The sequence below is a fragment of the Lasioglossum baleicum genome, chromosome 11, assembly GCF_051020765.1.
Source record: "Lasioglossum baleicum chromosome 11, iyLasBale1, whole genome shotgun sequence".
Taxonomy (NCBI): domain Eukaryota; kingdom Metazoa; phylum Arthropoda; class Insecta; order Hymenoptera; family Halictidae; genus Lasioglossum; species Lasioglossum baleicum.
This window is the reverse complement of record NC_134939.1, coordinates 7,056,217-7,068,914: the sequence shown is the minus strand read 5'-3', so window position 1 is coordinate 7,068,914 and position 12,698 is coordinate 7,056,217. Positions and strand designations below refer to the sequence as shown.

Sequence of the window (12,698 nt, the reverse complement as noted above, 5' to 3'; positions counted from 1 at the left end):
AAATTGTTTAACTGTGTATTATATTTTCATTGTCACGAGTACGCACCGTACGATTTATTAACTTTTACCGTTGAACTGCAAGAGCACGATTTCGTATGTTATGACCGCGCCTGCCATCTGTAAATATACGTTTATTAAACAAAGTGTAACACACATTATTCTCAAGGTTTTGTACATCACGTGTTCAGCAATTTTTAATTTTCCTTTTACGTTTCAATAACCAGATTTTTACAGAAGTCATTTTTTAAAAATGAAAAGTAGTATACACGCATATACAATGAGCCGCGAAAGTATTCGAATGCCCTTTAAAACAGAATAACTTTTTTATAATTGTACCAAACGATCTGATTTTTTATAATCAATTAGAAGCATTGGTTTACGAAATAATATGCAAAGAAGATTTTCCAAAAATTATAATTTGCAAGGTTACATGCAAAAATAAAAAAGGCATTTTTCAAAACTTTTTTATTTGGGCCCTTCATGAAAATTTAAAATATAGTTTTGTAGATCTATGTTAGTTATACATATGCTGAAAGTATCATCGAAATCGGTTGACGCAGGAGAAAACGACACGCATCAAAAGATGTACGGTTCTGTAGATTTTAAGCAGAAACTGATCAAAAGTCGTGTGAAACTATGATTTTCACCATTTTCAACCGATTGTAGCTCGTGTATGTATATGTTAATCGATTTCGATGAAATTTTGAGCATGTTGTGCATCTACAAAACAAACATTTAAAATTTTCTTTAAGTGCTCAAATAAAAAAGTTTTAAAAAATGCCTTTTCTATCTTTGCATGCAACTTCGTAAATTGTAATTTTTGGAGAATCTTTTTGCTTACAAAAACATCAGGTCGTTTAGTACAATTATAAAAAAGTTATACTGTTTTAAAGGGCGTTCGAATACTTTCGTGGCTCACTGTACATATTACTACTTTATAATTTATAATAATGTAGTATAAGTTGAAATAGGAATTTGACAATCAGTTAATAAATAAAAAATACTGAATACGAAATAATGTGGTGATACCGCAAGCATGAAATTTCTTGTAATGGAGAAAAATCGCAATCCCGTCAGTGCCACGTCATCTGTGGCCAATTGGTACTGCAGCCTCTGCGTCTATTAAAAAACAGTTAAATGCTTTATTATCAAAGAAACTTAAATGTACGTAAAAATATAAATGGATCTACTCTATTTCAATACATCCACGATGATAGTTCCTTTTATTAGGAAGTGATCGAAGTTTTTAATGTCAGTGACATTAAAAAACATTGAAAATCAGTTGAATGCATTATTATCGATTATGATGGTTTCAAACAGAAACTATTATAAACTATTTAACAAAAAATTATATAAATTTAAGAATGTAATGCGATGTTACTGGAATAACTTATAAAAAATTACCTCAATACCATAGCTGGACGTTGAACAATTGTACAAATGTGGTAACGCCTGTTTGCTCTCGTCATATATCCTCGCAGTCAATAAAGTAACCGCAGCCGTACGGCCGATAAGGAACGCAAACGAGCCGAAAAAGTATATTGCGTTTAAAATGCTGCTGCCTTCCGAAATTCTTAAAGCAAGAGCCGAAGCCCAATTTTCATTATCACTCTCCAATTAATCAATGCCAAAAGCGTCTGATAAGTATACTTACGAAAGGCCATTCAATAATTGAAGGCAAATGAAATAGAGATTATTTGCAAAGGATAGGAAAATAATTGGCGAAATGTAATTGTCCACTCTTTTCACGATGGAACTCAAAATGGCGTAATCTTCGCGAAGTTTGCACCAACCATTAGGTGACCGACTATTTTTCGAAGTGATAGCCAATTTCTTATTTAAAGACCTGTATCTTTCAGCCAGACCAGTGGACATCTAGAAACCACGTACAACAAACATAGTTTTGTAAGTGTTCACTAACTTTTGTATTTAACAGAGCGAAAATTTGTTTACACCACTTTTTATAGTACATATCTTAAAGTTTCATTGAAAAATATTAATACAAGGATGAAAGCCATCCTTAATTGTCTTTCATCCTTAATCGTAAACTAATACCAAAAGTCCCCCTTTAAGCAGCTTACATAAAGAAGAAATGTAATAATAATACTAAAATATTAGATATGTACCAGCATAAGAAAGAGATCCGTAAAGTTCCACGTGAAGGTTGCCACTTTACTGATAAGGAAGATGTATAAACCGAAGCCAAAATTGTAGTCCACTGAAATCGAAAATCACTGTAATATAACGTTTACACATATACAGTAGAACCTCCATTATATAAACTAAACAAGGGGAAAAATGCTCTCATAAAACAATTTTCATACAATTTTAATAAAAATGTAAATTGCAAGAAACTAGGATCGATTAATTTCTTTGAATTCTACTGTTTTAAATTTCATCCACTCGTATATCAAACAAACGTGCTAAATGCTCACATAACGAAGGTTTTACAATAATACAATAATTTCTCCTATAAATAAAATCTTACATATACTGAAGATGAAGAAATTCGACTTTACACAATAAATTTCTAGAAAGTCGCGAAACGTGGAGTTACGATTTTCGCACCATTCGGTGTTCTCGATGTTGCTTAGCATGCTCAAAATATGCTCAACGAGTGCCAGTAACAACACAACAGAGCTTATGAAGAAGAATTTCCATCGAAGACTTGTTTTCTCTGTGGAGTTGCTGCACAAAAGAAAGAAACGGAGATTATTTATAATCAAGGGCTTGTATTGAAAATCATTCGCTAAAGTGCAATATCATCCTAAAAAGATATTGTTCATTCGATAAAATTTTCAAAATGTACTGATCGTCCATCAGGAGATGGCAGTGATTTCGACAGTGGGGCGCAGGGAGATTTGGGAGAACCTACTCTTACGGGTAGGCTTTGGCGGGAACGATCGAAATAGAAGCGCAGCGTCACCAGTCATCGAGCGATTCGGCCAATAGCGAAAGATGTGTAGCGCGGAGTAGGGATATCACGTGGTCTCCACAAGTTTCTCACTGCATTCTGCTGATGGACGATCAGTATACAGAACTAACATAAATCTACAAAACGTAATTTTCTTTTAAATTCTTAATACAGATACAGGACCGTGCTGTGCTGTGATACAGAGAGGCGGCCGCATCAGGCGGCACCATAACGGGGCGGCGCGGCGTAAGCAGCGAATTCAAAATACAATTTGAGCCATTCAATAATCATAAATCTTTACGCAACTCCCCAACCTTTTTATCGCCGCGGACCGGTCAACGTTTGATAATTTTACCGCGGCCCGCTGAGGGGGGACGTTGATTGTTTATATTTTAGATTGTTTTGATTTAATAATTTTAATTTAATCGTATTTAAATAATTGTATTTAATGTTCCTTGGGCGGCCCGGTACCATTTGATACACGGACCGGTATCGGTCCGCGGCCCGGGGGTTGGGGACCACTGATTTACGGTATGATTTACGGAAGGTTATTTTAAAGAACAAACATTTAAGGGAAGGCATTTAGAAGACTTGCATCATATTGAGAAAATCTACCGCACAGATAATTGAAAAATAAAAGAAATTGCATCCTGGTCCTACATTGTTATCAACGTCACAAAACCGTGCTCTCGCTTAAGCATGGTGCAAAAACAAATTTTCTGGCCAAACAATATATGTAAATAAATGCACAGTCATGCTACTAGAAAATGTATCAATTATCCTCCGTTCGGATCGTAATGTCGATTAATAGCTATCTAAAATCGCGTGTCTGCTGATAATAGATGAACAACATGATCACTAATGTCACGCTTTACATCTACACGATATTGACCTATCTATGTATTGTTCCATAGCCCTGTATTCGCATTGGAAGGACGACCATCGCCAAGATAGCCAGAAAAATAAAATCGAGCCCAGCAGGCTGTTCCCATAGAACACTGCGCCGACAGTTGCTGTACCTATGCCACCTGAAACACAATCAGTCAGTCAGATCAGTCAGCACAATCTACTTACACAATGTAACATTCTGTAGTGAAACAGCCTTAAAAATCATATGCTAATTAAATGGAATCTCATCGTAGTTGCACAATTTTATTTGTCAGTAAAATAAACAATTGTTCAAATGAATCGTAGTTTTTTATTCGTTCACGATGTGTTAAATATGATAAATCTAATCGTAAGAAACTTTCATCGACATATTCATTACATTTTGCTGATTAAAATGAGTCCAAACACGATACAATTTGGATCACATTTACTTGTTTAACACTGAACCTAACACGGGGGGTCAAATGACCCATTTTAGATTTTTTATTTGACAATTATTGTGAAATTGTGAAGGTGTTTTCATGGGAATTGATTGGATACATTTTTCGACTCCAGTATACGGGGTGAGTCACCTAACGTTATCACCTCAAATATCTTTGTCGTTTTCAAAGATACATTAATTGTCTTGAAGACAAAGTTGAATGGTAAAATGGGGCTCACACGATTCCAAAAAATTTTTGATTTTATGTAATTTTTTTTAGAGATATCGAGGTCACCTTCATTTTTTTTAAATGGAACCACCCTTTTTTAAACATCTGCAATGATAGTCCTTTCATTACGCATTCAGTGACTATAATTACTCAAGGTCATTCAAGGTCACGGACTGAAAAAACGTATAAAACTAAAATATGGAAACAGAATACGTTTATCACCAGTCAGACTTGTAGTAAAGATGCTAAGGTCCTTCTCTCAATGCTATGGAATGTTTTCAAACATCCTCTAGCCGATTACGGTGCGATTTATTTACTAACAGTATGCTTCCAAACGCGATTCTGCTATGTCTTACTCAATGATTGAAAGGTGTGACATGATAACGGTTTAATGTGAATGTAGACAAAATGCATTGCAGGCCCGATTGCTTTATGAAGAAAGGTACCCTGAGCGAAACACTCCTTTTAAGCTGACTTTTACTAATATCTACAAGTTATTTAGAAATACTGGAAGTGTAGATGTAAGAAAGCGTAAACGAAAGAATCCCATGACTACTGAAAACAATGAAATTAATATTTTAGCAGCTATAGCTGTCAATTCACGTGTGAGTACGAGAGAAATTGCCCGAGAAGCAAGCATGAGTCAAAGTAGCGTAATACGAGTTCTGGCCCGACATTTTCATCCGTTTCACATATCGTTACATCAGGAATTCATCAGGTTTTTTCTGTCCGTGACCTTGAATGACCTCGAGTAATTATAGTCACTGAATTCGTACTGAAAGGGACTATCATTGTAGATGTTTAGAAAAGGGTGATTCCATTTAAATTAAGGAAGGTGAAAAACAAACATTTTTTGGTATCGTATGAGCCCTATTTTACCATTCAACTTTGTCCTCAAGACGTTTAATGTATCTTTGAAAACAACAAAGATATTTGAGGTGATAACGTTAGGTGACTCACCCCGTGTATTATAGTAAAAATCGCACAAAATATAAATATATTTAATCTTTAGTAGGTAGCAGAGAGAGTGTGGCCAGAAGGAAATTGGTTTCAACTTCATTTCCCCCTCCAGGCTCTCCACCTTATCCCCTTCCACTATCCTATTCCACCGTTCAGTCCCTATCGCGCACGCGCAACGTGTCTTCCATTCGCCTCACTCTGCCTCACTCTATTATCGTCTCGCAACGTGTCACATATTACTCTCGTCATCAGAGAGGGAGTACTTGTATTCCCCCCCGATTCCTTTTCGATTACCCCTGTCTGGACACACTGGTAGGTAGGGGCTCCTAAGTTGCCTCGTGCCTCGCTTCCCCCTCGTACGTCCCTCCGTAGCCGACCACGAAAGCACAAGGGAGTGGGGGAAGCTAGACGGATGCCTCTTGTTTGTGGCGGACAAACTTTCCCATCAAAGCAGTAGAACCTTGATTATCCGAACTGACATCTGAATTGTTATCAGTTACATGTGTTTCATTACAACGACCCATACACAACACAATTTATAGTGCAAATCAGTAAAGATTTAATCTAGCACTGTAGCTAGCCAACGGTCCTGTTGTCCGAGTTGGTGTTCCACTAATTAGGTCGGATAATCGAGGTTCCACTATATCGTGTATTAAACAAGTAAATATCATACAAATTATATCGTGTTTGGACTCATTTTAATCAGCCAAATGTGACAAACATGTTGATAAGGCTCGATAAAAACATAATTAAAAACACACATGCTTTGTTACTGGATTAGTAGTATCGTACATCAATGTTCGTGAATACTTTTTTGTTTTGTAGAAGATGAAAATTTGGTTTTAGTAAATACTTTACTAGAGAAATCTTGCTAGTCACTTGACGAAACTTTCGTGACTGCACGATGAAGAATACAACAGCTTTTGTGTTACACAGTAATAAATACGTCAATAAGTCAAAGCCAGGGGTTCAGAGTTTCGACTGTCACGCGAACTATGATTCTATCTCTCCCTCTCTCGATAGTGCTCACTTACTCGACGGGTAAGAGACATAAAATCGCAATTTTCTATACTGTCACGGATTCTTATCTAAAAGGTTGAACTACCCCGGTTCCCAGAAATCATTTGTCCAACGATTCGTTAAACAATATTACCGGATATCTGGATTTGCAAAGTAGCGGCACATACGTAATGCGTTCACAACTCAACACCTCACGCAATGCGAGGGTGGCATTATTTCCTGTTTCTTTCATGAAACTTTTACTCTAATCAAAGTAGAAATCGCGTAATACATTAAATGCCACGCCAATGGCCATACAAGTCACGCAAAGTTAAAATAACTTATTTGAATATAACAAAAATAGACAATAATACGAGAAAAGACAAAGTTTATCGTAACAATGATTTGTGTAGATCCTAATCAAATTTGGTTTTGGCTAGCTGTCCTTATGGGAGTGAATAACAACGTAATTTATGTAATATTAACTAGAAAGTTAGAATTATATATATATACAATGTAGTGTGTGACTCTAAACTCTCTTGCATTTCCTATATTTAATATATTAATAAAAAAATTGATTTTTGAGAGGTAAACAATTTAGACAAAGTGTTGATAGCATAAATGGGAACCTATTTTAGAGTCATTTGTTATTGCAAACCCAGGAACGCTATACTGAAATTTTATATTTCGCAATCATCTCTTTATAATGAAAGGACGTGCTGTTAATGTTAACATAATAACCGCAAACAACGAGAAGAACATGGAGTAGTTTCTACTTTTCACGAGACAGTCTCACAATACTAATCATCACAGAACATGCAATCGTTAATGGAATTGGTGTCCTGTAAAAACCTTTGCAGACATAATTAACACGTTTGCATAACAGTTGATGGATTTGCATCTTTACACGAATAAAGCACAGAACGCAATAAATAAATGCGATAGTAAATAATCGTGTACATGATCAAAGAACTTGGACAGTAAAGAGGAAAATTCCAGGCTATACGTTATATCAGTTTAAAAAATGCTTGAAGAGGTATACCTACCACGAGTTTCGAAAGTTGCAGAGTTTAAAGATTTCAGCATGAAAATCACTGATACGGCTGTCGCGAAAAATAGCATCACAATGATGCAAGAAGAGTAGATGCTGAGCAACGAGATCATGCTAAAACGAAGTTTCGATGGTGATGGAGATCGCACCCCACATACCGGAAATATGCCAAACACTTGAGCCATGTTTAAAATAGGTCCAATTGCACAGTGGAAACTTTCTGCGTTCTTTGAAAAGAAAAACAAATAACATCGTTAATAAATTATTCTAATTAAAGATGCAAGTTGAAGCATAACTTTCAAATTAATATAATTGCTTAAAACAATAAATATATTGCAACCACATATTCGGAAAATAAATATTAGAAATGTTTGTTAGTAGATTATGGATCTTTATGTATTTACGATAAAAATAAGTTGGCGGAATAAGTGACAGTAGAACAGAGTCGCCAGACGAGGGGTGGGAGCACGAAAAGGGAAAAAGTTACCCTCTCTCCCGGAAACGCGTCGGTTGGTAGAGTGGGGACACAAGTCTTAATCTCGTGGCTCTGCAGTAGAGACACAAGATAATTTTAGAAACTCGTTCATATTGTCTTCAACGTGTTAAAATTGATTAAACACAGAAATACATAATTGTCTAGTTAACACTGATAATTCGGATTTGTAGAACTGTTCAGAATTGATGCAGAAAACTTTTGCATAAAGATCCGCAGTCTTTTATTAAAAAACAGTTTCCTAAACAGTAGATCCTCACGTCAGAATGTGGAGAATAGTTTCGTCGACGTTGATACTCATCCCTAGATAAACGCGTTTGTTCACTCATCCTTCTCTCCCCAATAATGTTGTCATATTTTCTTTGCACTGCCAACGGCCAAATTAGTTGGTTCGGCCTCTTACTTCTACTCGGAATTTCATTGAGGGAGATCATCTCCATCTTTAAAAGCATGACTTAAATTGTGAGATGCACATTCGTATTGACAACCATTGTACTTTGATCCGGACATAATCCTGCGAAAAATTGGAATAATTACAAGCTTAACCTTTAACTACCCGCGCCCTGAATTTTCACGTAACTATCCGCGCGGTGTATTCAGTACACCACATGTATCACTGCGTGTGACTGAGTACTGTGCGGACCACGAGAGAAAACTAGCGGCAGGGAACGGGGAAAGAAGCCTGACCATTCAGATTGCCTTTGCGTTGCTCTTGCCCCGTTCCCCTCCCGCTAGTTTTCTCTCGTGCTCTGGACAGTACATATATTATTGTATTGGGACAAGAAAATTGTCGTAGTTTTTACATCAGCGCGGGTAGTTAAAGGTTAACAGGCGCAACCCCTTTCTTATTTCTATTATCCAAATTTATCTATGCATGAAAGTTTTCAATCTTCGCAAAAATTTTTTTAAAATATAAAAGATATTATTCTTGAAGATTCTGATATGCTATTATTTGAATAATTATATAATTTATTCGCAACTTTATAAATTGGATACCTAATGTTTCCAATATGACGACATTCATCCTCGAAGGTTTAAAAAATTAGATTGAAAGTGAAGAATATAAAACACTCAGTTTAACATTCTCTTTTCTTTAGAGCAAACGTTGGGAAACTATATTGTCTACGTCAGGTCTGGGAAACTTGCGATTCGCGCACAGACGACTCCTCTCCCTACTCCGAGGTCCTCCCCATCATGAAATAGTTGATAGTGGGGGACAGGTACACTGGTGGTGGGAGTCGTGAAACGACAACGGGGAAGGAATTGCACGGGCCTGGTCTACGTGTATGCAATAGAAAATACTTACAACACCCACACAATTTCGATTCACCGATCTGAATAATTTATTTCCAGTAATGAGTATTTTGTTCAAATCTAGATCATCGTTCATCTAAATTGTACTGCGATGTCTTTTTATCATTGAACACCCGCGTGCCCTAATAACAGATGTAGAAAACAAATAAGCAATGGGATTAAACATTCAGAGATCACGTAATGCTTGGAAAATTTTATAATATAATACTCGGTAGGTTTAACGTAAACCGATTGGGTTGCATATTGGCTGAAGGAATTACCTAATAATGCAAAATTAGTTGCATTACTTGCATTGCATTACTCAATAATGTAAAGTAAATTATTGTTATGTATTTTTTCTTGTAGAATATTTGCTTAAAATGAAATGCATTTAAATTTACTTAAAATGCACATAAACAACAAGACACTTTCAGGGCAAAAATAATTTTTAGTTTATTGTACATCATTCCAAAATTAAAATTTGATTACTAAAACATTTGAACTGTCTTTTTTTTATAAAATACATTATATATATATACGTATAACTCCAATCACTTTAAGAACCGATCAATGTTGGGATTTATTAATAAACTACAGCCAAAATAACTTCGTCAAACAATGCTAAAAAATACTTCGTTCTGTATAAACCACAGAATGGGGATAATTTTATTTTTATTATAAAACGCTTTTCGAAAATCCTGGTCAGAACTTATACAGACTAGCTCCGTTTACACATTCCAAGCCTCCCACGCTAGTTTTGCAATTACTACAGTTCGTTTAACATCGAGTTAGTAGCTGTAAACAATTGCACGTGACGCCATTTAAATCGAACAGAGTCAGATTCATCCACGTTTTTGGGATAGTTAAAAATAGAACACCTAGATCTTTTCGTTTATCTTCATTGACTCGCCTCGCTGTAGGAGCTAAGAAGCAAAACAAATTGTATAATTTTTATACTAAAAACTATACCTCTATCTTAAAATATTATTGTTATAACAGAAGTTTTATCACATGTCTGAAAAGATTACAGAATTTTACAGATTCTGCAATAAACATATACTCACCAATGTTCTCAATGGAACTTTTAATTGTTATTATTTTCATATTTTTAATTTTATGAGTATTTCTATGTAGGAATGTTACAATTTTCGTAACGATGGAAACACAAACTTTTTATTTTAATTTCGTGATATCTACGACACCTTTTAGGATCGCAATTTTTCCGTGAATATCACTTTTAAAAGTTTAGCTTAAAAATAGTATAACTGTATCGATGAAACATTGCGACATGATTAATTGCAACAATGTTTTATCGCCACGCAAACGAGACGTCCCTTTTTTTATTTTGCAGAACGCATCTGGATATCACACGCTTCCGATCGCGGTCAATTATACGACGTTAATCGGCAACCTTAATTACGAAAAGCAACACAGTGAAACTTTAAAAAACCCTAGATCGTGGCTGCGTCATTTGTCGCCGATTACACGGTTCTTAATTAATTATCATACACTATAACGTGACGCGCATTCGGTTCAACCGATACTAGCAATGCGGTATATTCCTGGAATGGGAGTGACAAATGTTTATCCAGGATATCAAGTAACGTGTTGACGCTTCAAAGTCATGTTAACTCGCCGCGTCTAAAGTTTTTATGCAACTTCGTTCCTATTACCTCCCTCTAACAGTATAAGGGTCTCATCAAGCAAGTGCGGCCGAACAAAACTCTAGGATTTGATTAATACCTGACATTATTAACAAAAATTTCATGTATACGAACATCCTTATCCAAATAGCAAACTGAAAACATTAGTTTCGACTGACATTTCTTTTTTAATTGAATGTGGTAACAAATGTCTGCTGCATTTGATTGGAGCACGGAAAACGTGACAAATATTTACACAAAGAAAACTTTGCATGATCCATACTTTACTGTACACACGAACCACTTTGCACAGGTCAACCTTGCAGAAATTACATATTAACCGCTGCCGGCAGCGGTAATGATTTACTTTTTTATCTCTTATCAGTTCATAATATTATCGATTTCATAGCATTGCACAGTGCGACATTTAAACGATGATTCGGAAAAAAATGCATATGTATAGAGTTATAAATATCTTCAATACTTATTTCAATGTCTTAACCACGCGCGATAACGTTTCAATAAATAATACCGATTTCGGGAACAATCTTCCAATTTTTTATCGAGCGTCGAACAGTAAACATTAATCTTCTCTTCCATTTTGTTAGATATTGTTATTATATTATTGTTTATATTCAATACATCAAATTTTTTGCATAATATTCATCTACTAAATCACGATTACGTATGGATTTCTTTAAAAAAAATTAATAAACTTATACAACAATGTAACACAACACACCGTTTTCTTTTAAATTACTTTCTAAAGAAAAGATAGATTTTTTCAGGAATTAATGTTTACATTTACATAGTTTATTTAACGACCGATGATATCACCGAACAACAATAAATTCGATTTTTGTGCACAGCATGCTGCACCGTGCATCGGCTTGTTCGAACTGCATAATTTTAAAATAAATTCTACTTACCGCATAAGGAGCTTAGCAAATTAATTACACTGCAGAAAATGACGACAACAAATGCAACAAGTCAAATTCGATGCCGGGATAAAGAGGAATTCACTGTATGAGAGTGTCAAAGGATACTAACACGGAAAGTTTCTTGATTCAGAAAAATTGAAGTGTATACTCGGACCTGCGCTATGCATGCCAGATCAGATAGGTAGTTATACTACTAGCTCCTCGCATTTCATGTTGATTATATACGTTGGATTCGATATTCATTGAGATTTCGTTGCGGTTTTGAAATGGTATATTTATTTGATTTTTTCGTGGTAAAATGCAATAAAAGTATATGTTTCTCGGATGATTTTGTTCTGTATAGGAAATTAGAGTTCGTTCTGCGAAGTTTAGTAAACGTAGGAATCTCGTTTACCGGCACTTTAACAATGTGTTTTTTCACCACTTCTAGATCTGTACAATAGAAAGTTGTTACAGACCAAATGATAAGAATAGAATTTTCGTGATCGCGAATACGTTCTCTAATTCAGTCTGCCTAGCTGTTTAATATTCATAGCTAGACTGCAGATCTTTATGCAAAATAAAAATTTTCTATCCGAATTACGTAGATTGAAAATAATATAACAGTATTTTTAAATTCTTCTAATGTTTTTACTGTTTTAAATTACACCTACCCATTTTTGTTATAAGTGCATAATATCCGCTGTGTATTCATAGCTATTAAGTATATGATAATTATAATTCATAATTATTAGAATCGTTTTGCTAGTAATATGTTTGTGCAATCTCAATTGTATTATATGTATATAGTTTTCTAGTAAAAACAACTAATAATGCATCCTCAAAATTTTGATAACGGCTTCATAAATGTAACAAACTCAAGAAGC

General features: G+C 35.1%; 1 protein-coding gene across 2 annotated transcripts in view; it reads right to left on the bottom strand.

The window, feature by feature from the left end:
- The window catches only part of LOC143213441 (gustatory receptor for sugar taste 64f), a 13,336-nt gene extending 638 nt beyond the window's left edge, over positions 1-12,698 (bottom strand). The window contains exons 1-11 of one of the 2 annotated variants that reach the window (XM_076433303.1): positions 11,821-12,698; positions 9,262-10,171; positions 8,216-8,469; positions 7,458-7,689; positions 3,807-3,942; positions 2,489-2,688; positions 2,127-2,218; positions 1,655-1,875; positions 1,405-1,573; positions 1,030-1,119; positions 47-117 (exon numbers count right to left, since the gene is read on the bottom strand). In XM_076433303.1, the coding sequence (XP_076289418.1) occupies positions 58-117; positions 1,030-1,119; positions 1,405-1,573; positions 1,655-1,875; positions 2,127-2,218; positions 2,489-2,688; positions 3,807-3,942; positions 7,458-7,689; positions 8,216-8,407 (1,392 nt within the window). In that variant the 5' untranslated portion in view covers positions 8,408-8,469; positions 9,262-10,171; positions 11,821-12,698 and the 3' untranslated portion in view covers positions 47-57. The remainder of the gene's footprint in view (positions 1-46; positions 118-1,029; positions 1,120-1,404; positions 1,574-1,654; positions 1,876-2,126; positions 2,219-2,488; positions 2,689-3,806; positions 3,943-7,457; positions 7,690-8,215; positions 8,470-9,261; positions 10,172-11,820) is intronic. The other variant, XM_076433304.1, reaches the window with a different exon arrangement.